The sequence below is a fragment of the Gymnoscopelus braueri genome (assembly GCF_963280865.1).
Source record: "Gymnoscopelus braueri genome assembly, contig: SCAFFOLD_55, whole genome shotgun sequence".
Lineage (NCBI taxonomy): Eukaryota > Metazoa > Chordata > Actinopteri > Myctophiformes > Myctophidae > Gymnoscopelus > Gymnoscopelus braueri.
Window position 1 is genome coordinate 422,521 of NW_027660884.1, and position 27,500 is coordinate 450,020.

At 47.9% G+C, this 27,500-nt stretch overlaps 1 protein-coding gene across 1 annotated transcript in view; it reads left to right on the forward strand.

Moving 5' to 3' along the window:
* LOC308081094 (mannosyl-oligosaccharide 1,2-alpha-mannosidase IA-like) overlaps positions 1-27,500 on the forward strand; it is a 63,858-nt gene that overhangs the window by 14,902 nt on the left and 21,456 nt on the right. Inside the window, exons 2-3 of the mRNA XM_080457491.1 lie at positions 2,397-2,477; positions 20,997-21,091. Of these exons, the coding sequence (XP_080313617.1) occupies positions 2,397-2,477; positions 20,997-21,091 (176 nt within the window). The remainder of the gene's footprint in view (positions 1-2,396; positions 2,478-20,996; positions 21,092-27,500) is intronic.

Consider the following 27,500-nt stretch of genomic DNA (forward strand, 5'->3'; position numbering starts at 1 on the left):
TGAGTTAAAGCATGGTTGGATTGAGTCAGTGAGTTAATACATGGTTGGATTGAGTCAGTGAGTTAATACATGGTTGGATTGAGTCAGTGAGTTAAAGCTGGTTGGATTGAGTCAGTGAGTTAAAGCATGGTTGGATTGAGTCAGTGAGTTAATACATGGTTGGATTGAGTCAGTGAGTTAAAGCATGGTTGGATTGAGTCAGTGAGTTAATACATGGTTGGATTGAGTCAGTGAGTTAAAGCTGGTTGGATTGAGTCAGTGAGTTAATACATGGTTGGATTGAGTCAGTGAGTTAATACATGGTTGGATTGAGTCAGTGAGTTAATACATGGTTGGATTGAGTCAGTGAGTTAAAGCTGGTTGGATTGAGTCAGTGAGTTAAAGCATGGTTGGATTGAGTCAGTGAGTTAATACATGGTTGGATTGAGTCAGTGAGTTAAAGCTGGTTGGATTGAGTCAGTGAGTTAATACATGGTTGGATTGAGTCAGTGAGTTAATACATGGTTGGATTGAGTCAGTGAGTTAAAGCTGGTTGGATTGCAAGCAGCGTTCACACTGAGGTCCCTCAGAAACACCAACACAGAGAGAAACGCCAGAGTTGATAGATTTTGCGAGAGAAACAAGCAACCAGGTCTATGAAAACGAGCCCAAAAGAAGCCAGCCCTTCGCCCTTTAAACACATACATGGGATATTTAGGCCAGTAGATAACTGTGTGGTTGTTAGAGACGGGCGGCAGTGGCTCAGGGGCAGAGCGGCCGGATGGTTCGATCCCGGGCTCCCCCAGAGTTAGTGTTGAAGTGTCCTTGAGCAAGACACTGAACCCCTTATTACTCCTGATGAGCAGTTTGGTGCCTTGCATGGTTTCCTCCTCCATCGGGGGGGGGGGGGGGGGGGGTGTGTGTGTGTGTGTGTGTGTAATGCACAATGGCACTTTGGCTAAAAGCGCTTTATAAATGTACCATTTACCATGTGAGAGATGTGGATAACTGTGTGGATCTCAGTACTTATTTACTGTAAGAGCATGTGAGATGCAGTGAGTTTACTTTTACTCTGTTTGTAAGGCTGTGCTTGGAGATCTGGTGATCTGTGAGACCCTCCACAACGCTGATCTGCACTGAGCCACTGATACATGGCTCGGGCCACAGATTCATAAATATTATTATAATATAGAACATAAATATTGAACAGCTCTTCCTTGGCTCTACAAACAAATGACTTCAGTTCTGTCTCTGTTTAACTGAAGAAGATTCCGCTACGTCCACTGGTTGATGTGTTTGTGTTGGACTGTGGTCCACACACACACACACACACACCCACACACACACACACACACACACACACACACACACACACACACACACACACACACACACACACACACACACACACACACACACACACACACAGATAGTTTATAGTGTTCCAGTGTTTTCATCATGTCTGCCATCACTTCCAATCAGGGGTCATCACCATGCTGGCTTGTGGCGTTACGTTTTGGTCAACATTCCATTTTTGACACAGACATGAACAATGAGTTATACCATATATAACCATAATATAACAATGAGTTATACCATATATAACCATAATATAACAATGAGTTATACCATATATAACCATAATATAACAATGAGTTATACCATATATAACCATAATATAACAATGAGTTATACCATATATAACCATAATATAACAATGAGTTATACCATATATAACCATAATATAACAATGAGTTATACCATATATAACCATAATATAACAATGAGTTATACCATATATAACCATAATATAACAATGAGTTATACCATATATAACCATAATATAACAATGAGTTATACCATATATAACCATAATATAACAATGAGTTATACCATATATAACCATAATATAACAATGAGTTATACCATATATAACCATAATATAACAATGAGTTATACCATATATAACCATAATATAACAATGAGTTATACCATATATAACCATAATATAACAATGAGTTATACCATATATAACCATAATATCAACCATAATATCAGTTGCAAAACATTAATCTCTCCTGTCCTAAATGTAATTGGTGGGAACGACACTGATGCTGTGTAAGAAAGACAATCTAAAATTTGCCACGGACAAGACCTGGTCTTTGCCCTGGACGCATGTGTTTGTGTACTACGGACATATTGATGACTATAGATATCTAGACTATTATATAGAACATATTTAACACGCCTCCTTTACTGTGTACATAATGTGACTGATACACAATTACACATGATACTGATTACACCGTCTGTCTGTCTGTCTGTCTGTCTGTCTGTCTGTCTGTCTGTCTGTCTGTCTGTCTGTCTGTCTGTCTGTCTGTCTGTCTGTCTGTCTGTCTGTCTGTCTGTCTCTCTAGAACACGGAGGTGTCGGTATTTGAGGTGAACATCCGTTTCGTCGGAGGACTGCTGTCTGCATATTACCTGTCTGGGAAAGAGGTAGGTGTCTGTCTGTCTGTCTGTCTGTCTGTCTGTCTGTCTGTCTGTCTGTCTGTCTGGGCCTAGGCAGAGGTCGGTGCCTTGAACTAACGCTGTTAACTCATTGAGTGCCATTGACGTGTTTCAGGTGTTTTACCGCAATGGCGCAACGTGCCAATGACGTGTTTGACGTGTTTAAAAAAAAGAAAAGAAAAAAAAAACGTTCAGAACCCAAGATATCATCATTTGAAGATGTGCTGCTCCATTCACTTCTTGTTTAACTTATTACTGTAAAAGGCTGTATCTCGGCTCCTGAGCACTTTTTTTTACTATGTATATTTGGCTGGCACAGTTTGCAATTATTTTTTTATGTCATTGGCACTGAATGAGTTAACACATTCACTGCCGGGTATTAATTAATTAATTAATCCGCCAGTACCAGCACTTTTACCTTTATATTGACGATCCACAGAGAGCCATGGAAGTCACCATGTGAACATGATGTAAAGAAAGGCTCCCTGGGGGGGGGGGGGGGGGGGTTTCTTCTATCCACTGGACCAAAAACATTTGAACCGCGATCGTCCATTATGTTCTTATCGGCAGTTGAATATGACTCGAAACAAAAAAAAAAGAAATCTGTGTTTTTCTTAATCTCATAACATAGGCTTCTAGCCTTCTCTCGCAGTCAAGGGATCATTCATAGGTTGGCAAAGAGCGCCCTCTAGTGTAATTTCTATAACCATGATTTAAATTTATTTTTAATTGACGGAGATCTCGGTCAATGGCAGTGAAAGTGTTAAATGGGATCGTTTGTGGTAACGGATCTTCCTGAACAGAGGAAGCTGTGAGATAGAGATGACAGAGAATGCTTTCCTTCCTGCTTCTCCTCCTGAGTTGTCGGTTTGAATCCCAACATAAAGCAGCTAATGCTAGCATGCTAACACAGCTAATGCTAGCATGCTAACACACTGCTGAAGGAGAGCTGTGCTGCTATAGTGGGCTTTGTTCTAACTGAACACGTTTATCTCAAAGCTGGTGGACTTACACAGGGTTCATGTGGTTTTAGTTGTTAGTCTTTTGAATACAATTCCATTTAGAAGATTTTTGTCGACTAAATCTACAGTTCAATAAGTCTACAAAAAACATATCTTGGCGGGCCGTGATGGCGTCGTAATGCCTGATTTGTATCTACACAAAGAAAATGCCGATCTACAAGCTCAGAACATGTTGTGAGCTTGTAGATCTGCTATTTTCCGAGCGTGACACACTAAACCAAGCATGAAATGACTTGTTTCTTAGTTCTACTGGATCTCTTCTCCACTAGTCTAAAGGCAGGTACACACTGCAGGATATTTGGTCCGACTATGCTGTCCGCGACTTTTTTTGGGCGCTCGCCGACAAAACCTCCCGATCTGACGCAATTCGGCCTTTGATCGGCGAGACAATGCTCGCTGTGTGTGAAAGGCTCAGCGAGACGATCTGGCCGCGACCATCCGCTCTGCGACGGCTTTCCGACCGTTTTGAAATATCTAGCTGGTTAGATATTCAGCTGTGTCCCAGACTGAACATCATAGTGAATCACCTAGTGAACTATCCTACAGTGTGTGATCCCTGCTGTGTCCCAGACTGAACATCATAGTGAATCACCTAGTGAACTATCCTACAGTGTGTGATCCCTGCTGTGTCCCAGACTGAACATCATAGTGAATCACCTAGTGAACTATCCTACAGTGTGTGATCCCTGGTCGGGGTTCAATCTATAGGGTGAAAACCACAACGCTGATGACAGCCCATTTCAAGAGATAAACTCCTGCAGTGTGTAAGGCTCAACGATCAGACGACCCCCCGACCACTTTAAAAGTCCTACAGTGTGTACCTGCCCTACAGTGTGTATCTTTAAAAGTCCTACAGTGTGTACCTGCCCTTAGATCTACTGGATCTCTTCTCCACTAGTCCCTCACTGGCAGTTTAGTCTAGTTTTTATTTAGTTGATGAACTTGTCATTATGTTTAGTCATAGTTCTAGTCAGTATGTTTAGTCATAGTTCTAGTCGTCATAATATCATATATATATCATATCATATAACATCATAACTTAGTTTTTATGTCGTTTTCATCAGTGATAAAAGGTGGTCGACCAACATTTACCATCAAACATCTTAGTTTTAGTCGAGTAAATGAACACAGTTTCAGACCATGAACACACAGCCTCTGGCAAACTGTGTGTGTGTGTGTGTGTGTGTGTGTGTGTGTGTGTGTGTGTGTGTGTGTGTGTGTGTGTGTGTGTGTGTGTGTGTGTGTGTGTGTGTGTGTGTGTGTGTGTGTGTGTGTGTCCTTGGAACACACATCTGTATAAAGATCTATAGCATAGATCCATTTTCTGTGTCTCTTCTTTTTCTTCTTCTGCCAAATGTGTTTCCTTTAGTTTTGCATCAAAGTGTCTCCTGGGATTTAAGCTTGTTTTATTTATTGTTTTATTTTTTCATTGTTTTGCTTCAGTATTTGTTTTTGCAGAGTTGACAGTTTAGTTCTGCCTCCATTAAGAGGTCTGCTAACTCTGTTCTGTTCTCTAAGGCTCCCTGGAACAACATAGTTTGAGATGGGGGTCCGCGGCCAAATACATATCATTTTGGGTTTGACACAGCAACATACTGTTAGGATTTAGAAATCATGTTTAGAAATGTATTTGGCCGTGGACCCCCATCTCAACATGTACAAATGTTTGCTTTAAAAATACATATTCAAAGATTTGCACAAGTTTTCACAATTTAAAAAAAGAATAGCAGATCTACAAGCTTGTAGCGCGGCATTCAGTCGCGCTTGTAGATCTGCTATTTTTGATTAGCCAGAGACATCTTAAAATGACACACACAGATGTGTTCCCGGTCTTCATGGGTTAAATAAGTGGTGTTATTTCTACACGGACGCGACAGAGAAAAGCCATGATGTGAACCTTCATGTTTAAACATTCTGTCATTCAGATGGGATTCTAGTTGATGAAATGATGAAGCCAAACTAAATGGATCCTTATGTTTGCCACAGACCCACAACGCTCACAACGCACAAGCTCACAACGCACACCATGTGAGCTTGTAGATCGCCTATTATTTTCGGCACACAGCTACATAAGTGAAAATCAGGCATTGCGGTGCCATCACGGGTAGGACTGTGGGGTCTCTGCTCTACATGTAAAGTGTCTTGTTGTTCAGGATGGACTGTGGGGTCTCTGCTCTACATGTAAAGTGTCTTGTTGCTCAGGATGGACTGTGGGGTCTCTGCTCTACATGTAAAGTGTCTTGTTGTTCAGGATGGACTGTGGGGTCTCTGCTCTACATGTAAAGTGTCTTGTTGTTCAGGATGGACTGTGGGGTCTCTGCTCTACATGTAAAGTGTCTTGTTGTTCAGGATGGACTGTGGGGTCTCTGCTCTACATGTAAAGTGTCTTGTTGTTCAGGATGGACTGTGGGGTCTCTGCTCTACATGTAAAGTGTCTTGAGACAACTTGTGATTTGACACTTTAATAAAATGGAATAGAAAATCACGGCACCGCCAACATAAAATGCTGTCGACTAAATCTCATAATATTTAATCCACTAAAAGTCGACTCATAGAACATTTCAGATCTACTAAAATAGACGTCTATAGAGCTGAAATCAATCACATAAATAAATGAATAAAAGCAACAGAAAGCAAGAATATTCCAGAGGATACTTCAACACCGTTTGTAGTCGATCAGAAAACAGCAGGAGAAAGCTGTGTGTGTGTGTGTGTGTGTGTGTGTGTGTGTGTGTGTGTGTGTGTGTGTGTGTGTGTGTGTGTGTGTGTGTGTGTGTGTGTGTGTGTGTGTGTGTGTGTGTGTGTGTGTGTGTGTGTGTGTGTGTGTGTGTGTGTGTGTGTGTGTGTGTGTGTGTGTGTGCGTGCGTGCGTGCGTGCGTGCGTGCGTGCGTGCGTGCGTGCGAGAGACCTTTTTATCCATTCTGCTCACTGCGCTGCGCTGCCCCCGCTGGCCAACATCGATTTGTTCACAGGATCAAATGCTACGCAGCAGGAATGACTTATACCACACTGTGTGTGTGTGTGAGGACCAGCAGTAGATCAGGTAATCCTCAGACAGTGAAGACGTCGTTCACATCTTTCCAACATGAATACTAATAGAATAATAATAAGGGGAGGGGATTGTCATGCATTAGTCTTAACACATTGACTGCCAGAGTTTATTCATAATGTACTCACCCCTGTGCCAACAATTTGCGTGTTTTTTTATTTTTTTTGTTTTGTAATTTTTCATTCAAATAAATTCTCTGATTGTGATGTCAAGCACCTACGACAGTTCCACCAGTAGAGAGCAGCACATCCAAACATTGATCACCTTGCTCGCCCCCTCCCAAACAGGCCCACGTCATATCCGGTCATTCACAGGATGTGACGTTTTCGACAATCCCTGATCCGCTGATCGGCCTGAAAACGATGTGATACACTACGACGATGACTGTTAGTCACCCGGACCAAAGAAAATAGAAGTTGAGCTGTCCGTTCGTTTTTTATACCGTGTGAAAAAACTTGTTTTTCCTTATTCTGGCCGAAAATCACCGGAGAAAAACAATGTGACCCGGAAATGATTATTATTTTTTTACATCCGGCTCCGGGTGAGTGTGACGTAAGTGGAAAACGAAAGTGTTGATGAGAAATAAACAGGACCGTGCGATCACAGATTAAACAAGGAAAATTCAAAAGAACGCATCAATGCGTTCTTTGGAATCCTGGCACTCAAGCGTTGGATTTGAAAGAACGCATCGATGCGATCTTGGCACTGTATGTGTTAATTGTTTAATTAAGCAATATTGCACGAGAGGGTGTGCTTTACCGTCATTATTGGCACGCCCGTGATGCGGTCAGGAACGAGGCGTAGCCGAGTTCCGCAAGCATCACAGAAGTGCCAATAATGTAGGTAAAGCACACCCTCGAGTGTAATATTGCGATTATACAACAGTTACCAAACAAAACACATACAAATGTATTCATATTGGCGGGCAATTCATAATAATTTTTTTTTCACTATTATCCGTTTCCCTGTAAAGAGAAGAGTTTATTTGACTGAGACATTAAATAGTCCCTGTAGCAGCGCTCTGAGGCACCGTCTCATCAACACAGCTGATTCCAGTAGGCTATATGCTCCGTCGTACGACCATGTCACGTGGCCAAAATAACTGATCTACAAGCTGACAACGCGTCGCGATGGCGACGCGTTGTGAACTTGTAGATCGGCTATTTTCACCGTGCGATACCTTCGTACGATAAAGTATAACATGCACTGGACTGTTAACGAAATGGGAGTAATTTTACTTTTTTACACTTTTTTCCAGTTATTCCTTTTATTATAGGATTTTAGGCGATTTGTGGCGGCGGTGGGTCAGGCTACTGTCTGTTTATTTTCCTACCGTGGGACAGCGTGACGACACAGCACAGCTGTGCCATATATGGTCTAATCAGGAGCGGACTGCAGTGCGGAGTGATTTATTAATGTGATTAGGCCTGTGCTATCATGCTGGTTTGAAGCACGGCTAGATAGCTATTTCAACCAATCAGATTGCTTACCTGTTGTATAATGTATGTTTTGTCCCTCCCTAACATTTGAGTCTAGTTTTTATTTGTTGACGAAATTATAAATGTTGACACTTTTTTTGACACTTCACAATTTTAACACTGTCTGTCTGCCTGTCTGTCTGTCTGCTTGTCTGTCTGCCTGCCTGTCTGTCTGGCTGTCCTCCACTTTCAAAGAGTCTTGAGTTCCTTTTTGATGAAATTTTCATGAGTGAAAGAAGTACAGGAAATACAGTAAGAGCTATCTGCCTTTTAACATCCAGACAGACAGACAGACAGACAGGCAGGCAGGCAGGCAGGCAGGCAGGCAGGCAGGCAGGCAGGCAGGCAGGCAGGCAGGCTCTAGATGGAATGATGAAAAAACACTGCACCGCACGCCCACGAGAGAGAGACTTCATTGATACAGTGACTGACCAACATATGACTGACATGCAGACATATAGCTCTATAACAGTGAATGTACATTATGTTATTTATTTAGATGTTGTTTACACAGATGATACAGTAGGTCCATTGTTTACCTGGTATATCCTCTCCTCTCTTCTCTTCCTCTCCTCTCTCCTCTTCCTCTATTCTCTCCTCTCCTCTCCTCTCCTCTCCTCTCCTCTCCTCTCCTCTCCTCTCCTCTCCTCTCCTCTCTCCTCTTCCTCTATTCTCTCCTCTCCTCTCCTCTCCTCTCCTCTCCTCTTCCTCTCCTCTTCCTCTATTCTCTCCTCTCCTCTCCTCTCCTCTCCTCTCCTCTCCTCTCCTCTCCTCTCCTCTCCTCTCCTCTCCTCTCTCCTGGTTGTATAATTAGTATTAGTTGTAACCTCTGTGGTAACAACATGAGATGTGAGGATGTATGCTGCCATTGGCCATCAGCAGAGGCTAGAAGCTAGCTGCTAGTAGCTAGCTGCTAGTAGCTTGCTGCTAGTAGCTAGCTGGCTAGTAGCTTGCTGCTAGTAGCTAGCTGGCTAGTAGCTTGCTGCTAGCAGCTAGGCCCTATTATGCACGTCTTAAATCCACATCTTCGGTGATAATTAGGTGATAATTAGGTGATAACCATCTTATGCGCAATCCCTATTTTGCAAGTTGTGCTGAACGCAAACACTTAAGGAATAAGACTTGCCAGCATATTTAAGACTTGGGGGAGTGTCCATATGTTAATTAGGGCGCAATGTGGTATCTGCTATTATGCACCTTGACTTAAAAAGACTCACCGCTTACCGCTAAGACGGGGTCAGCGTCTTTAAGGGATATTTTACTTTCAAAACAAATGTGGGTCATTTTATCATCTATCAGGCTCTTGGGAACACCCCGGACAGTTTATAAGTTACTTGATTCAGTATTTAGATATTTGATATATATGTTATCAGACACGCCCCCTTCCTATACAAACCCCTTTGTAACTTCAAACTCCATTTTAAACATGTTAGATTCATCAGAAACACCGTCCTTGGTTCTGGTGACTCATATTGTCCTCCTAATACGTGAGGAGACGGTGTTTTTTCAATGACTTTTTTCATTTATTTGTAATATTTTTTGGGGAAAATGAAAAAAATTAAATACAATAAAAAAAATCAATTAAATAAATGAAAAAAGAATGTAAAAAACACTGACTCCTTCAGAGGAGTGTTAGTCTCCAGATGGGTTTGGACCACATGGACCACGGAGGATATTGCGTCATCCGTGGAGCGGCTCTTCCTGTACGCATACTGATGAGGATACACAGTGTCATGGAGGCGGAGCCCCCTGTGTCATGGAGGCGGAGCCCCCAGTGTCATGGAGGCGGAGCCCCCAGTGTCATGGAGGCGGAGCCCCCAGTGTCATGGAGGCGGAGCCCCCAGTGTCATGGAGGCGGAGCCCGCAGTGTCATGGAGGCGGAGCCCCCTGTGTCATGGAGGCGGAGCCCCCAGTGTCATGGAGGCGGAGCCCCCAGTGTCATGGAGGCGGAGCCCCCTGTGTCATGGAGGCGGAGCCCCCAGTGTCATGGAGGCGGAGCCCCCAGTGTCATGGAGGCGGAGCCCCCAGTGTCATGGAGGCGGAGCCCCCAGTGTCATGGAGGCGGAGCCCCCAGTGTCATGCAGGCGGAGCCCCCAGTGTCATGGAGGCGGAGCCCCCAGTGTCATGGAGGCGGAGCCCCCAGTGTCATGGAGGCGGAGCCCCCAGTGTCATGGAGGCGGAGCCCCCTGTGTCATGGAGGCGGAGCCCCCAGTGTCATGGAGGCGGAGCCCCCAGTGTCCTGGAGGCGGAGCCCCCAGTGTCATGGAGGCGGAGCCCCCAGTGTCATGGAGGCGGAGCCCCCTGTGTCATGGAGGCGGAGCCCCCTGTGTCATGGAGGCGGAGCCCCCTGTGTCATGGAGGCGGAGCCCCCAGTGTCATGGAGGCGGAGCCCCCTGTGTCATGGAGGCGGAGCCCCCTGTGTCATGGAGGCGGAGCCCCCAGTGTCATGGAGGCGGAGCCCCCTGTGTCATGGAGGCGGAGCCCCCTGTGTCATGGAGGCGGAGCCCCCAGTGTCATGCAGGCGGAGCCCCCAGTGTCATGGAGGCGGAGCCCCCAGTGTCATGGAGGCGGAGCCCCCAGTGTCATGGAGGCGGAGCCCCCTGTGTCATGGAGGCGGAGCCCCCAGTGTCATGCAGGCGGAGCCCCCAGTGTCATGGAGGCGGAGCCCCCAGTGTCATGGAGGCGGAGCCCCCAGTGTCATGGAGGCGGAGCCCCCTGTGTCATGGAGGCGGAGCCCCCAGTGTCATGGAGGCGGAGCCCCCAGTGTCATGGAGGCGGAGCCCCCTGTGTCATGGAGGCGGAGCCCCCAGTGTCATGGAGGCGGAGCCCCCAGTGTCATGCAGGCGGAGCCCCCTGTGTCATGGAGGCGGAGCCCCCAGTGTCATGGAGGCGGAGCCCCCAGTGTCATGCAGGCGGAGCCCCCAGTGTCATGGAGGCGGAGCCCCCAGTGTCCTGGAGGCGGAGCCCCCAGTGTCATGGAGGCGGAGCCCCCAGTGTCATGGAGGCGGAGCCCCCAGTGTCATGCAGGCGGAGCCCCCTGTGTCATGGAGGCGGAGCCCCCAGTGTCATGGAGGCGGAGCCCCCTGTGTCATGGAGGCGGAGCCCCCAGTGTCATGGAGGCGGAGCCCCCAGTGTCATGGAGGCGGAGCCCCCTGTGTCATGGAGGCGGAGCCCCCAGTGTCATGGAGGCGGAGCCCCCTGTGTCATGGAGGCGGAGCCCCCTGTGTCATGGAGGCGGAGCCCCCTGTGTCATGGAGGCGGAGCCCCCACTGTCATGGAGGCGGAGCCCCCAGTGTCATGGAGGCGGAGCCCCCAGTGTCATGGAGGCGGAGCCCCCAGTGTCATGGAGGCGGAGCCCCCTGTGTCATGGAGGCGGAGCCCCCTGTGTCATGGAGGCGGAGCCCCCTGTGTCATGGAGGCGGAGCCCCCAGTGTCATGCAGGCGGAGCCCCCAGTGTCATGGAGGCGGAGCCCCCAGTGTCATGGAGGCGGAGCCCCCAGTGTCATGGAGGCGGAGCCCCCAGTGTCATGGAGGCGGAGCCCCCAGTGTCATGGAGGCGGAGCCCCCAGTGTCATGGAGGCGGAGCCCCCAGTGTCATGGAGGCGGAGCCCCCTGTGTCATGGAGGCGGAGCCCCCAGTGTCATGGAGGCGGAGCCCCCAGTGTCATGGAGGCGGAGCCCCCTGTGTCATGGAGGCGGAGCCCCCTGTGTCATGGAGGCGGAGCCCCCAGTGTCATGGAGGCGGAGCCCCCAGTGTCATGGAGGCGGAGCCCCCAGTGTCATGGAGGCGGAGCCCCCAGTGTCATGGAGGCGGAGCCCGCAGTGTCATGGAGGCGGAGCCCCCTGTGTCATGGAGGCGGAGCCCCCAGTGTCATGGAGGCGGAGCCCCCAGTGTCATGGAGGCGGAGCCCCCTGTGTCATGGAGGCGGAGCCCCCAGTGTCATGGAGGCGGAGCCCCCAGTGTCATGGAGGCGGAGCCCCCAGTGTCATGGAGGCGGAGCCCCCAGTGTCATGGAGGCGGAGCCCCCAGTGTCATGCAGGCGGAGCCCCCAGTGTCATGGAGGCGGAGCCCCCAGTGTCATGGAGGCGGAGCCCCCAGTGTCATGGAGGCGGAGCCCCCAGTGTCATGGAGGCGGAGCCCCCTGTGTCATGGAGGCGGAGCCCCCAGTGTCATGGAGGCGGAGCCCCCAGTGTCCTGGAGGCGGAGCCCCCAGTGTCATGGAGGCGGAGCCCCCAGTGTCATGGAGGCGGAGCCCCCTGTGTCATGGAGGCGGAGCCCCCTGTGTCATGGAGGCGGAGCCCCCTGTGTCATGGAGGCGGAGCCCCCAGTGTCATGGAGGCGGAGCCCCCTGTGTCATGGAGGCGGAGCCCCCTGTGTCATGGAGGCGGAGCCCCCAGTGTCATGGAGGCGGAGCCCCCTGTGTCATGGAGGCGGAGCCCCCTGTGTCATGGAGGCGGAGCCCCCAGTGTCATGGAGGCGGAGCCCCCAGTGTCATGGAGGCGGAGCCCCCAGTGTCATGGAGGCGGAGCCCCCTGTGTCATGGAGGCGGAGCCCCCAGTGTCATGCAGGCGGAGCCCCCAGTGTCATGGAGGCGGAGCCCCCAGTGTCATGGAGGCGGAGCCCCCAGTGTCATGGAGGCGGAGCCCCCTGTGTCATGGAGGCGGAGCCCCCAGTGTCATGGAGGCGGAGCCCCCTGTGTCATGGAGGCGGAGCCCCCAGTGTCATGGAGGCGGAGCCCCCAGTGTCATGCAGGCGGAGCCCCCTGTGTCATGGAGGCGGAGCCCCCAGTGTCATGGAGGCGGAGCCCCCAGTGTCATGCAGGCGGAGCCCCCAGTGTCATGGAGGCGGAGCCCCCAGTGTCCTGGAGGCGGAGCCCCCAGTGTCATGGAGGCGGAGCCCCCAGTGTCATGGAGGCGGAGCCCCCAGTGTCATGCAGGCGGAGCCCCCTGTGTCATGGAGGCGGAGCCCCCAGTGTCATGGAGGCGGAGCCCCCTGTGTCATGGAGGCGGAGCCCCCAGTGTCATGGAGGCGGAGCCCCCAGTGTCATGGAGGCGGAGCCCCCTGTGTCATGGAGGCGGAGCCCCCAGTGTCATGGAGGCGGAGCCCCCAGTGTCATGGAGGCGGAGCCCCCAGTGTCATGGAGGCGGAGCCCGCAGTGTCATGGAGGCGGAGCCCCCTGTGTCATGGAGGCGGAGCCCCCAGTGTCATGGAGGCGGAGCCCCCTGTGTCATGGAGGCGGAGCCCCCAGTGTCATGGAGGCGGAGCCCCCAGTGTCATGGAGGCGGAGCCCCCAGTGTCATGGAGGCGGAGCCCCCAGTGTCATGCAGGCGGAGCCCCCAGTGTCATGGAGGCGGAGCCCCCAGTGTCATGGAGGCGGAGCCCCCAGTGTCATGGAGGCGGAGCCCCCAGTGTCATGGAGGCGGAGCCCCCTGTGTCATGGAGGCGGAGCCCCCAGTGTCATGGAGGCGGAGCCCCCAGTGTCATGGAGGCGGAGCCCCCTGTGTCCTGGAGGCGGAGCCCCCAGTGTCATGGAGGCGGAGCCCCCTGTGTCCTGGAGGCGGAGCCCCCAGTGTCATGCAGGCGGAGCCCCCTGTGTCATGGAGGCGGAGCCCCCAGTGTCATGGAGGCGGAGCCCCCAGTGTCATGGAGGCGGAGCCCCCAGTGTCATGGAGGCGGAGCCCCCTGTGTCCTGGAGGCGGAGCCCCCAGTGTCATGCAGGCGGAGCCCCCTGTGTCATGGAGGCGGAGCCCCCAGTGTCATGGAGGCGGAGCCCCCTGTGTCATGGAGGCGGAGCCCCCTGTGTCATGGAGGCGGAGCCCCCTGTGTCATGGAGGCGGAGCCCCCAGTGTCATGGAGGCGGAGCCCCCTGTGTCATGGAGGCGGAGCCCCCTGTGTCATGGAGGCGGAGCCCCCAGTGTCATGGAGGCGGAGCCCCCTGTGTCATGGAGGCGGAGCCCCCTGTGTCATGGAGGCGGAGCCCCCAGTGTCATGGAGGCGGAGCCCCCAGTGTCATGGAGGCGGAGCCCCCAGTGTCATGGAGGCGGAGCCCCCAGTGTCATGGAGGCGGAGCCCCCTGTGTCATGGAGGCGGAGCCCCCTGTGTCATGGAGGCGGAGCCCCCAGTGTCATGGAGGCGGAGCCCCCAGTGTCATGGAGGCGGAGCCCCCTGTGTCATGGAGGCGGAGCCCCCAGTGTCATGGAGGCGGAGCCCCCAGTGTCCTGGAGGCGGAGCCCCCAGTGTCATGGAGGCGGAGCCCCCTGTGTCATGGAGGCGGAGCCCCCAGTGTCATGGAGGCGGAGCCCCCAGTGTCATGGAGGCGGAGCCCCCAGTGTCATGGAGGCGGAGCCCCCAGTGTCATGGAGGCGGAGCCCCCTGTGTCATGGAGGCGGAGCCCCCAGTGTCATGGAGGCGGAGCCCCCAGTGTCATGCAGGCGGAGCCCCCTGTGTCATGGAGGCGGAGCCCCCTGTGTCATGGAGGCGGAGCCCCCTGTGTCATGGAGGCGGAGCCCCCAGTGTCATGCAGGCGGAGCCCCCAGTGTCATGGAGGCGGAGCCCCCAGTGTCATGGAGGCGGAGCCCCCAGTGTCATGGAGGCGGAGCCCCCAGTGTCATGGAGGCGGAGCCCCCAGTGTCCTGGAGGCGGAGCCCCCAGTGTCATGGAGGCGGAGCCCCCAGTGTCATGGAGGCGGAGCCCCCAGTGTCATGCAGGCGGAGCCCCCTGTGTCATGGAGGCGGAGCCCCCAGTGTCATGGAGGCGGAGCCCCCAGTGTCATGGAGGCGGAGCCCCCAGTGTCATGCAGGCGGAGCCCCCTGTGTCATGGAGGCGGAGCCCCCTGTGTCATGGAGGCGGAGCCCCCAGTGTCATGGAGGCGGAGCCCCCAGTGTCGTGGAGGCGGAGCCCCCTGTGTCGTGGAGGCGGAGCCCCCTGTGTCGTGGAGGCGGAGCCCCCTGTGTCGTGGAGGCGGAGCCCCCTGTGTCGTGGAGGCGGAGCCCCCTGTGTCGTGGAGGCGGAGCCCCCTGTGTCGTGGAGGCGGAGCCCCCAGTGTCGTGGAGGCGGAGCCCCCTGTGTCATGGAGGCGGAGCCCCCTGTGTCATGGAGGCGGAGCCCCCAGTGTCATGGAGGCGGAGCCCCCAGTGTCATGGAGGCGGAGCCCCCAGTGTCATGGAGGCGGAGCCCCCAGTGTCATGCAGGCGGAGCCCCCAGTGTCATGGAGGCGGAGCCCCCAGTGTCCTGGAGGCGGAGCCCCCAGTGTCATGGAGGCGGAGCCCCCAGTGTCATGCAGGCGGAGCCCCCAGTGTCATGGAGGCGGAGCCCCCAGTGTCATGGAGGCGGAGCCCCCAGTGTCCTGGAGGCGGAGCCCCCAGTGTCATGGAGGCGGAGCCCCCAGTGTCATGCAGGCGGAGCCCCCAGTGTCCTGGAGGCGGAGCCCCCAGTGTCATGGAGGCGGAGCCCCCAGTGTCATGCAGGCGGAGCCCCCAGTGTCCTGGAGGCGGAGCCCCCAGTGTCATGGAGGCGGAGCCCCCAGTGTCCTGGAGGCGGAGCCCCCAGTGTCATGGAGGCGGAGCCCCCAGTGTCATGGAGGCGGAGCCCCCAGTGTCATGCAGGCGGAGCCCCGAGTGTCTTTTTAAAACATTAACATCCTCCTCAACCAATCCTGACTTCCTCTGGTTCTCTGTAACTTTCCGAATGAGGTGTGTGTGTGTGTGTGTGTGTGTGTGTGTGTGTGTGTGTGTGTGTGTGTGTGTGTGTGTGTGTGTGTGTGTGTGTGTGTGTGTGTGTGTGTGTGTGTGTGTGTCAGTTTTCCTACGTATGTATAAATTCCTCTGCTCTCATTTCCATAAAAACACAATCAAAAGAGCTGACTGTCAAACTGCTGCCGAGTCATCACTAATAAACACACACACACTCTCTCACACACACACACACACACACACAGGCCCACACACATGCACGCTCTCACACACGCACACACGCGCTCGATCACACATACACACATGCGCACACATGCATGCATACCCTTTTTACGAATGTGTGTGTGTGTGTGTGTGTGTGTGTGGTGACAGCTGTCTACATGGATATGGAGTGTGTTATGTTGTGAAGTGTTGCTGCAGGTTAATGAAGGTTTCTGTAAAGAACCTTTGAGAAGCGGTCTAGAGCAGGGGTTTTCAACCCGTGGTCCAAGGACCACTGGTGGTCCGCGAGGGTATTGCAGGTGGTCCCTGGCCACTTTTGAATAACTTACAGGAGTTCTTACTGTATGGTGTGTGTGTGTGTGTGTGTGTGTGTGTGTGTGTGTGTGTGTGTGTGTGTGTGTGTGATATGAAATGTGAGCTTACCATAATCACAGTCATCCTTAATCATATTCCATCATATTCAAACTAAATCACTGTATTTTATTAGATATTATATTGATATTATAGCTATTTTCTCCAGCTCCCTGTGGTGCATGAACCCCCCCCACCACTATGGTGTGGGGTGGGTCTATGATGGACCTGCCACGCACAATAGTGGTGGTCCACAGGTTGCTCTTAGTCAGGATGGTGGTCCCTGGGTCAAAATCAGTTGAAAACCCCTGGTCTAGAGGCTCTAATCCTCCACATCCAGATGCATCCGCAGCTGGCTGCTTGAGCGCCCAAAGTCCAGTCCGGGGGCCAATCGTGGCCCATAGGCAGCTTTCATCTGGCCCGCGCCGTCCGTCCTAAAATGTATTATTTGTTCATCTCTTACACTGAAGGTTTTTACTTCTCATTTATAACATGATAGAGACATGTGGGACACACTATGACCTTTAGAGTATCATTTATAACATGATAGAGACATGTGGGACACACTATGACCTTTAGAGTATCATTTATATGACCTTTAGAGTATCATTTATAACATGATAGAGACATGTGGGACACACTATGACCTTTAGAGTATCATTTATAACATGATAGAGACATGTGAGTCACACTATGACCTTTAGAGTATCATTTATAACATGATAGAGACATGTGAGACACACTATGACCTTTAGAGTCTCATTTATAACATGATAGAGACATGTGGGACACACTATGACCTTTAGAGTATCATTTATAACATGATAGAGACATGTGAGACACACTATGACCTTTAGAGTATCATTTATAACATGATAGAGACATGTGGGACACACTATGACCTTTAGAGTATCATTTATAACATGATAGAGACATGTAGGACACACTATGACCTTTAGAGTATCATTTATAACATGATAGAGACATGTGAGACACACTATGACCTTTAGAGTATCATTTATAACATGATAGAGACATGTAGGACACACTATGACCTTTAGAGTATCATTTATAACATGATAGAGACATGTAGGACACACTATGACCTTTAGAGTATCATTTATAACATGATAGAGACATGTAGGACACACTATGACCTTTAGAGTATCATTTATAACATGATAGAGACATGTGAGACACACTATGACCTTTAGAGTATCATTTATAACATGATAGAGACATGTGGGACACACTATGACCTTTAGAGTATCATTTATAACATGATAGAAGACATGTTATAACATTGTGACAGAGCTTGAGCTTTATTTGACATGAAGAGATGTGATGCTCTGTTCTGCAACTGAGTCTGTTTAGTCAATGAAGTACTAGGCTGTGTGTGTGTGTATTTGTGTGTGTATGTGTGCTTGCGTGTGCGTTTGCATGCACGTGCGTGTGGGGGGGGGGGCGAGGGGGGGGGGGGGGCAAAAGGGCCCCCTCCCCTCCCCTCCTGACTGGAACATTTGTCTTAGTTAGAGAGCTGTCCAGCAACACGCACGTGTTCGCGCACACACACACACACACACACACACACACACACACACACACACACACACACACACACACACACACACACACTGGAACACAACAAACTTGTCGAAATCTGGAGAGACACACAATCAGGTCATTTTACTCACATAACCTGATAGAACACTAGTGTGTGTGTGTGTGTGTGTGTGTGTGTGTGTGTGTGTGTGCGCGCGTGCTGACATTGTGAAGGGTAAACACGGTGCTGTCTGTTCTTCAGGAAATAGAACAACCTGTCTTCCTCCCCCCCACCTGTCTGCCTGTCTGTCTGTCTGTCTGTCTGTCTGTCTGGCCTCAATGTTGATTGATTGATTAATTGATTGAATACTTTATTACAACCAAAGGTATTGCTAAGATACTTTTTATAACATAAAAAGGCCCAGGGGTCTGGTTTACATTGTACTCAATTCATCAGTAATACATACTATTGACAACTATGTCAACAAATAAAAACTAGACTAAAATGTCAGGAAGAGATCCAGTAGAACTAAGACTAGAGGAGAAGAGATCCAGTAGAACTAAGACTAGAGGAGAAGAGATCCAGTAGAACTAAGACTAGAGGAGAAGAGATCCAGTAGAACTAAGACTAGAGGAGAAGAGATCCAGTAGAACTAAGACTAGAGGAGAAGAGATCCAGTAGAACTAAGACTAGAGGAGAAGAGATCCAGTAGAACTAAGACTAGAGGAGAAGAGATCCAGTAGAACTAAGACTAGTGGAGAAGAGATCTGGTGTCTCGCTGATTCACTGTAGATTTAGTCGACTAAAACTAAAACATTTCAATGACTAAAATAAAATGTGATTAAAACTAAGTCATTTTATTCAAAAGACTTAAACTAGAACTACATCAACATTCTAAATCAATTCTGTCTGAAACTAATATTTCTGTCGGGCAGAAACCTTGTATGTTCAACTGTTTAAATACCTTCATAAATCAGTGCCCATAGCAGATCTACAAGCTCACAGCGCGATGTGACACGATGTGAGCTTGTAGATCTGCTTTTATCACTATTTAAAAAAATAATAATCTTTATAGACGTAATGATAAAAAGGAAGGGTTTTGGGTTCATACCTGATGGGGGCGATATACTTTATCTCATACATGAGCAACTTAATGCAGCCTGCAGGTTAATATCAGAATAATGATATATTATTGATTTCAGCTGTTATGATTCTAAACATACAAACATGACCCACTTTAATGACTTCAGTCTATATTAGTAGCTTAATGACTAGTATTAACATTCTGTTGTCTTTTTTATGTCCAATGTATTTGTATTTAAGTTCATAGAGTTAACATAAGTATAAATAAATGCATTTGAAATTAAATACATATATTACTTTTCAGGATTCCATTTCAAAAATACCAAAAAATAATTCAGGATTCAAAAATAGCAGAAATAGCAGATCTACAAGCTCAGTAGCTTGTGCTACTTTTGTGACTAGAATGGCGAATAATTTACGAAAAAAGAGACAGTATGTGTTCCTCTGGAGTGAGTGTGGAAATATAGTGTCCTCTACATCATCAGAGTTACATCACTCCTGTGTTATCTACACACACACACACACACACACACACACACACACACACACACACACACACACACACACACACACACACACTATAGCCACGGGTGCAGCCACCCCTGAAACGTAATTATCAATGTCAACATTTACACATTCTGCTGTGTGTGTGTGTGTGTGTGTGTGTGTGTGTGTGTGTGTGTGTGTGTGTGTGTGTGTGTGTGTGTGTGTGTGTGTGTGTGTGTGTGTGTGTGTGTGTGTGTGTGTGTGTGTGTGTGTGTGTGTGTGTGTGTGTTATTAAAACTTGTTGACTGGTAGCTTAGTGACCTTGGTGGTCTCAGGGTTTAATTTATGTCCCTGAGGGGTTTAATCTGTCCCCCCTGAATGTCCCTCCTGTTATTAAAGACATTCATCACACACACGCGCGCGCGCACACACACACACACACACACACACACACACACACACACACACACACACACACACACACACACACACACACACACACACACACACACACACACACACACACACACACACACACACACACAGTGAGTACATTACGTTAGGTCTGAACCCATTACATTAGAGGTCCCACCGTTAGAGAGAGAGAGAGAGAGGGACGGAGAGAGACGGACGGACGGACATGGGAGGGAGGGAGACAGGGAAAGACAGAGAGAGAGGGAGAGAGAGACAGACAGACAGAGAGATATCCGATAACATCTGAAAATATGGGGATGTTTTCTGTTCATCACTTCAAGTAGAACTTGAAGTGATTTAAATGGTTTGTTATTTTGCACAGAGAATGTTTACATTTCCCTCCTCTGCTCTGTAATCAGCACCCCAGATATCTCCATATATGGGCATACATGGGACACAGACGGACAGAAAACGGGTACAATGAGTTTAGCATACCCAACGGGTACCTGTTCAGTTGGAAAGAAAGTGGTCCTCTTCCTTACTTCCTATCAATGATACTAATGAAGGCTCTGTTCCATTCTGGTTGTTACAATGATACTAATGAAGGCTCTGTTCCATTCTGGTTGTTACAATGACACTAATGAAGGCTCTGTTCCATTCTGGTTGTTACAATGATACTAATGAAGGCTCTGTTCCATTCTGGTTGTTACAATGACACTAATGAAGGCTCTGTTCCATTCTGGTTGTTACAATGACACTAATGAAGGCTCTGTTCCATTCTGGTTGTTACAATGATACTAATGAAGGCTCTGTTCCATTCTGGTTGTTACAATGACACTAATGAAGGCTCTGTTCCATTCTGGTTGTTACAATGATACTAATGAAGGCTCTGTTCCATTCTGGTTGTTACAATGATACTAATGAAGGCTCTGTTCCATTCTGGTTGTTACAATGACACTAATGAAACTACATTTTCCTCATAGTTTTAGTCGATGAAAATAACACTGTTGCAAAGATATGCTGTGATGACATCTCTCTCTCTCTCTCTGTGTGTGTGTGTGTGTGTGTGTGTGTGTGTGTGTGTGTGTGTGTGTGTGTGTGTGTGTGTGTGTGTGTGTGTGTGTGTGTGTGTGTGTGTGTGTGTGTGTGTGTGTCTCTCTCTCTGCAGGTGTTTGCCAGGAAGGCGATAGAATTAGGAGAGAAGCTGCTCGCTGCGTTCAAAACCCCCACCGGTATACCCTGGGCCCTGCTCAACCTGAAGAGGTACACACACACACACACACACACACACACACACACTCAGCATCTGCTGGATTCCAGAAAACAAACAGCTGTGATTTCTCCTCCTCTGCATCCATGCTGCCAACAAACACACTGCCTCAGTTACACACATGCCTGTAGGTGTGTACACACGCACGCACGCACAAACGCACGCGCACACATGCACACACACACACACACACACACACACACACACACACACACACACACACACACACACACACACACACTAGGGCACACACACACACACACACACACACTATACGAGGTCTCACTCCACCTCAGCCGTAGCCCTGACGACCCTATGTCCTGTCGATAAACAATGCGGCCCCCCAGAGTGAGTGAGGACATGTTGTGGCCCTCACCATCTACACAGTGGCCCACCCCTGCTGTAGTGTGTATAGTTTAAATGTACAGATTATTTATGTTTTAATATCATATTGTTTAGGCTGATGATAGGTTTTAGCTTTTACCCACTAGATCTGGATTAACCCATTAAGAGCCGGGAACGCATCATCGTGACATTTTATGATTTCTTTGGCTATTTTGAGTGTATCTTTGTATTTTTTAACTCAAATCTTTGCTACTGGGGGGTCCCTGGAACAAAAAACAGCCAAATACATATCATGTTGGTGGTCCTTGACAAGAAAAAGTTTTAGAACCGCTGCTATTATAGCAACATTTGTTTTTTGTTTAACTGTTAGGATTTAGAAGACATTTGTAGAATTACACTGAAGCAAAGATTTGAGTTAAAAATGTTTGCTTTAAAATAAAATAAAAAGTTGGGTTAAGACCAAAGTGTCAAAGTTTTAGTCAACAAAATGAACACCATGTTTGTATGAAAGGGGCGTGTTTCAGGGCATTCACAGAATATTCCAATATTATAATATTCTAATATTAAACCACTATCTGACCACTGTACATTAACGTGGATTGTTATATTATTGTTATTTATTTTATATCTTATATCTTTATATATGCAGACAAGCAGCTGGAGCTCTGGTGTTGGTAGTTCTAATCCATTCACTGCCAGATAGATTTTATATTTTTTAAAGCAGAAATAAACATGGCTCTAAGCTCAATGTGAAAACTACAGTCCGTAAATAGTTTACTTACTCTTGGTGAGTTTATTAATGTAGTGTGTTTAACAAGTTAGATTGTAGACGTGTGGTGGCGTCCAGGGTACAGTAGCAGGAGGACACTACAGTAGCTCTTACCGTGTTTCTTATTCAACTTTCAACTCTTATGCTTGTAAACGTGTGGCATTATTATATTGTTTTTAATCAAATTTTAATCCCACGATGTTGCAACCCATTTTTTCACCCATTGCCAATTGCCTATGTAATCCTGGGCGCTACTCTCCCTCTGCCAGCCTGGGGAGAGCCTAGAACTGAGCTCATGCTTCCTTCAATGCATGAGGAGTGAGCAGGCCGCTTCTTATCACCTGACAGGGAGGAGTTTCCCCGGTAGGATGTAGCTTCTTATCACCTGACAGGGAGGAGTTTCCCCGGTAGGACGTAGCTTCTTATCACCTGACAGGGAGGAGTTTCCCCGGTAGGACGTAGCTTCTTATCACCTGACAGGGAGGAGTTTCCCCAGTAGGATGTAGCTTCTTATCACCTGACAGGGAGGAGTTTCCCCGGTAGGACGTAGCTTCTTATCACCTGTCAGGGAGGAGTTTCCCCAGTAGGACGTAGCTTCTTATCACCTGACAGGGAGGAGTTTCCCCGGTAGGACGTAGCTTCTTATCACCTGTCAGGGAGGAGTTTCCCCAGTAGGACGTAGCTTCTTATCACCTGACAGGGAGGAGTTTCCCCGGTAGGATGTAGCTTCTTATCACCTGACAGGGGGGAGTTTCCCTGGTAGGATGTAGCTTCTTATCACCTGACAGGGAGGAGTTTCCCTGGTAGGACGTAGCTTCTTATCACCTGACAGGGAGGAGTTTCCCTGGTAGGACGTAGCTTCTTATCACCTGACAGGGAGGAGTTTCCCTGGTAGGACGTAGCTTCTTATCACCTGACAGGGAGGAGTTTCCCTGGTAGGACGTAGCTTCTTATCACCTGACAGGGGGGAGTTTCCCCGGTAGGACGTAGCTTCTTATCACCTGACAGGGAGGAGTTTCCCTGGTAGGACGTAGCTTCTTATCACCTGACAGGGAGGAGTTTCCCTGGTAGGACATGGCTTCTTATCACCTGACAGGGGGGAGTTTCCCCGGTAGGACGTAGCTTCTTATCACCTGACAGGGAGGAGTTTCCCCGGTAGGACGTAGCTTCTTATCACCTGACAGGGGAACACTAACACCAATTTCTCCCAAAGAACATGGATGGTTTTGGTTATAAGCCCACTTGTTTCTATGATGGAAGAACAAGTTAAAATGTTACTAACTTTCTGTGGTTTTGTCGGCTCCGAGGACGCTATTGTTAAATGAGTTTGGGTTGGTTTCCAGTAGGGAACGAGCCGCAGACAGGTAAATCCCGCCCACTACATTTGATTGGGTAAAGCGTGGCCTGCTTCCTGATCTGAAGGCCCGCCCACTTGTAGCCAATGTACAGGTTCTGAACGAGGCTCCTGACAGATTCTAATCTGTTCTTCAGAGATTAGGTTCCATGTGAACTCTCTGTAACCCTGAAAGGTGTAAATATGATCTCCTCAGAGCTGTGTACTCACTGTGTGTGTGTGTGTGTGTGTGTGTGTGTGTGTGTGTGTGTGTGTGTGTGTGTGTGCGCACACACACACACACACACACACTCTGTGTGTACACAGTGTGTGTGTGTGTGTGTGTGTGTGTGTGTGTAAAGGCGCATGCGCGCACGTGAAAGTTTGCCAAAAGTTAGTCACAAGTTTGTCACGTTTGTCAACTAATGCGCACTGCGCATGTCTTTCACCGCTGTTGCCAGATTGTGCGCGAGCAACAAGCAACCAGCTTCTTCTGGTGTAGGGCTGGTGTAGGGCTGGTGTAGGGCTGGTGTAGGGCTGTTGTAGGGCTGGTGTAGGGCTGTTGTAGGGCTGGTGTAGGGCTGGTGTAGGGCTGGTGTAGGGCCCAGGATCACTTAGAAAATTGGCACTGGGTGAAAAAAAAATTGTTACAAAAACCGCGGGATAAAAATTTAGGGGAAAAAGAAAAGTGTTAAAAATGTTCGTTTAAAAAAATAGCTGATCTACAAGCTCATAGCGCGGGTCCATTTGGTTCTATTTGTACACTCTCAGAGTTATGGTGATCCTTTTAAAAAGGTTATAGAACCACAGGTATTATAAGTGTAAATCAGACATTAAGTCCAAATACCAGATCTCCAAAATCCTCAATGTTGGATCCGGTTCCGGCTGGATCCCAGCTCTATACCTTTAAAGTGTAATCATTTAGTTTTGTTTATCAATAATAACTATATTATTATATATGCTCCCTAAGTAATGTTTTATATATATATATATATATATATATATATATATGTAATATATAAGTAATGTTTTATATTTTATAACAGCAGTGTTACAGAGTTAAATACATATATAAAATATATATGTAATATATAAGTAATGTTTTATATATATATATATATATATATATATATATATATATATATATGTAATATATAAGTAATGTTTTATACTTTATAACAGCAGTGTTACAGAGTTAAATAAATATATAAAAAGTCATTATAATGTGTCTCTGCTTTAAGGCAGTATTTTAGGAAAGGCTTCGTGACTGGACTGATAAATAAATAAATAAATGAATGAATCATGGGTTTTTTTGCCCTTTTGATTCTGGCTCATTAATTCTTCCTTCTTCACACTTTTTCTCATTTATTTTTCACAGATGAATATATTTATTTCCTCAAAACTCTCTTGAAATATGTTTTTTTTCCTCTCCCCTCATTAAGCATCATGACACACACACACACACACACACACACACACACACACACACACACACACACACACACACACACACACACACACACACACACACACACACACACACACACACACTGACTGTGTGTGTGTGTGTGTGTGTGTGTGTGTGTGTGGTATTTATATTTGTACACTGACTACACTCAGAGTAGACAGACAGACAGAGAGACAGACAGACAGACAGACAGACAGACAGACAGACAGACAGACAGACGTGTGTGTGTGTGTGTGTGTGTGTGTGTGTGTGTGTGTGTGTGTGTGTGTGTGTGTAAAGTAGGACAGATATGAATAAAACTTTATCATCTCTTTCTTTCCAATCAGACTTCTTCTGGCATCAGTTTGGTTTTTAACCCATTAAGACCTGGTTTAACCCATTAAGACCTGTTTTAACCCATTACGACCTGGTTTAACCCATTAAGACCTGTTTTAACCCATTACGACCTGGTTTAACCCATTAAGACCTGTTTTAACCCATTACGACCTGGTTTAACCCATTAAGACCTGTTTTAACCCATTAAGACCTGTTTTAACCCATTAAGACCGGAAATGCATCTGTGTAACCAAAGCTTTGACCATTAAATTATTGTATACTTTGGCTGTTCAAAAATAGCAGATCTATAAGCTCATAGCGCAAATCTTTGAATATGTATAGTTCTTTAAAGAGAACATTTTTACGGGGGGGGGGGGGGGCCTGGAACAATATTTTGGGTGGTCCTTGACATAAGAAAAGTTTGAGAAGCACTGATATTATAGCAACATAAAACACAGTTTAAAGAACATTTAGGATTTAGAAGACATTTGTAGAATCCCCCCAGAAGCAAAGATTTGAGTTAAAAACATTCGCATTAAAAAACATATTTATTCAAACATTTGCAAACATTTTTTTCAAAAAATAGCAGATCTACAAGCTCGTAGGGCGGCACTCGGTGCGAAGCCCGTTTTTCACTTTCCCCAAATGTCAGCTGTTTATTAGTCTAGTTTATAATAATGTTTTTAGTGTTTTAGTTTTTGTGTGTGCGCGCAACAAGCGCAGGAGTTGCCACATCCGTGAAACAAGCGGACCATGACGCACTTTGTGTGCTCATAACATCTGCTCATCTGAACGAAACCTCTTTTTTTTAACGAAAAAAATAGACGATCTACAAGCCCACAACGCGTTGTGGGCTTGTAGATCGGCTAATATTCAGCTAATGCTCCTACCAGAAAGGGATGCTATGTGCTAAAAATATATATATCCTATAATACAATCCGAGATAAGGCGCACGCGCCGACGTGGAATGTTTGTAAAGGCGCATGCGCGCACGTGAAAGTTTGCCAAAAGTTAGTCACAAGTTTGTCACGTTTGTCAACTAATGCGCACTGCGCATGTCTTTCACCGCTGTTGCCAGATTGTGCGCGAGCAACAAGCAACCAGCTTCATGAAAAAACACAAAGCTGCGCACTGCGCATGCGTCGACGCACTTTCTCTAACCAATTTACACCCACTTCACGCTTACAACACCTGGACATGGCAACCCAACCTCACTCTCCGAGCCTATCAGCGTCGTCGCTCATCGTTCTGTGATTGACAGCAAAAGTTGGCCAATCAGGTGGCGAGTTCGAGTGAGCCCGAATGGCTCCGAGTGCAGCCGACCAAACACGAACGGCAACCATTGTTTCTCTGGGCAGTTTTCTCCGCACTTCTCTCAGCTGTTTTAGAACTTCACAAAGCTCTCAAAGTTCTTCTTTGAGGCACGGAATTTACTTATAAGATATCGTTTGGATAGAATTTGGTTGTTTCACTTCATATATGTGGTCAATTAATCATGACAGAGCCTATTTAAAAATAAAAATTCAGAGAACCGGCAGGGGCGGCCAGTCACACACATGTATCCGAATAAGGCAACCTATTTTGGGCATGGCCATCTCAAAAGTCCTGTTGTGTCACATTAGTCGCGGAGGTGGCAAAAATGCACTGCAATTGGCTGAAGGGGAAAAACGATCATTCTTCATGAAAAAAAAAAACAGCCGATGGGGTCTGCGATGTTTCACGGGGGTACCAAGACTCCCAGGGGGTCCGCGGGAGTCCACTACACTGTCTATGTATTCTATAATCCTATAGTTTACTGAGACACTACACTGTCTCTGTATTCTATGATCCTATAGTTTACTGAGACACTACACTGTCTCTGTATTCTATGATCCTATAGTTTACTGAGACACTACACTGTCTATGTATTCTATAATCCTATAGTTTACTGAGACACTACACTGTCTCTGTATTCTATGATCCTATAGTTTACTGAGACACTACACTGTCTATGTATTCTATGATCCTATAGTTTACTGAGACACTACACTGTCTCTGTATTCTATGATCCTATAGTTTACTGAGACACTACACTGTCTATGTATTCTATAATCCTATAGTTTACTGAGACACTACACTGTCTCTGTATTCTATGATCCTATAGTTTACTGAGACACTACACTGTCTCTGTAT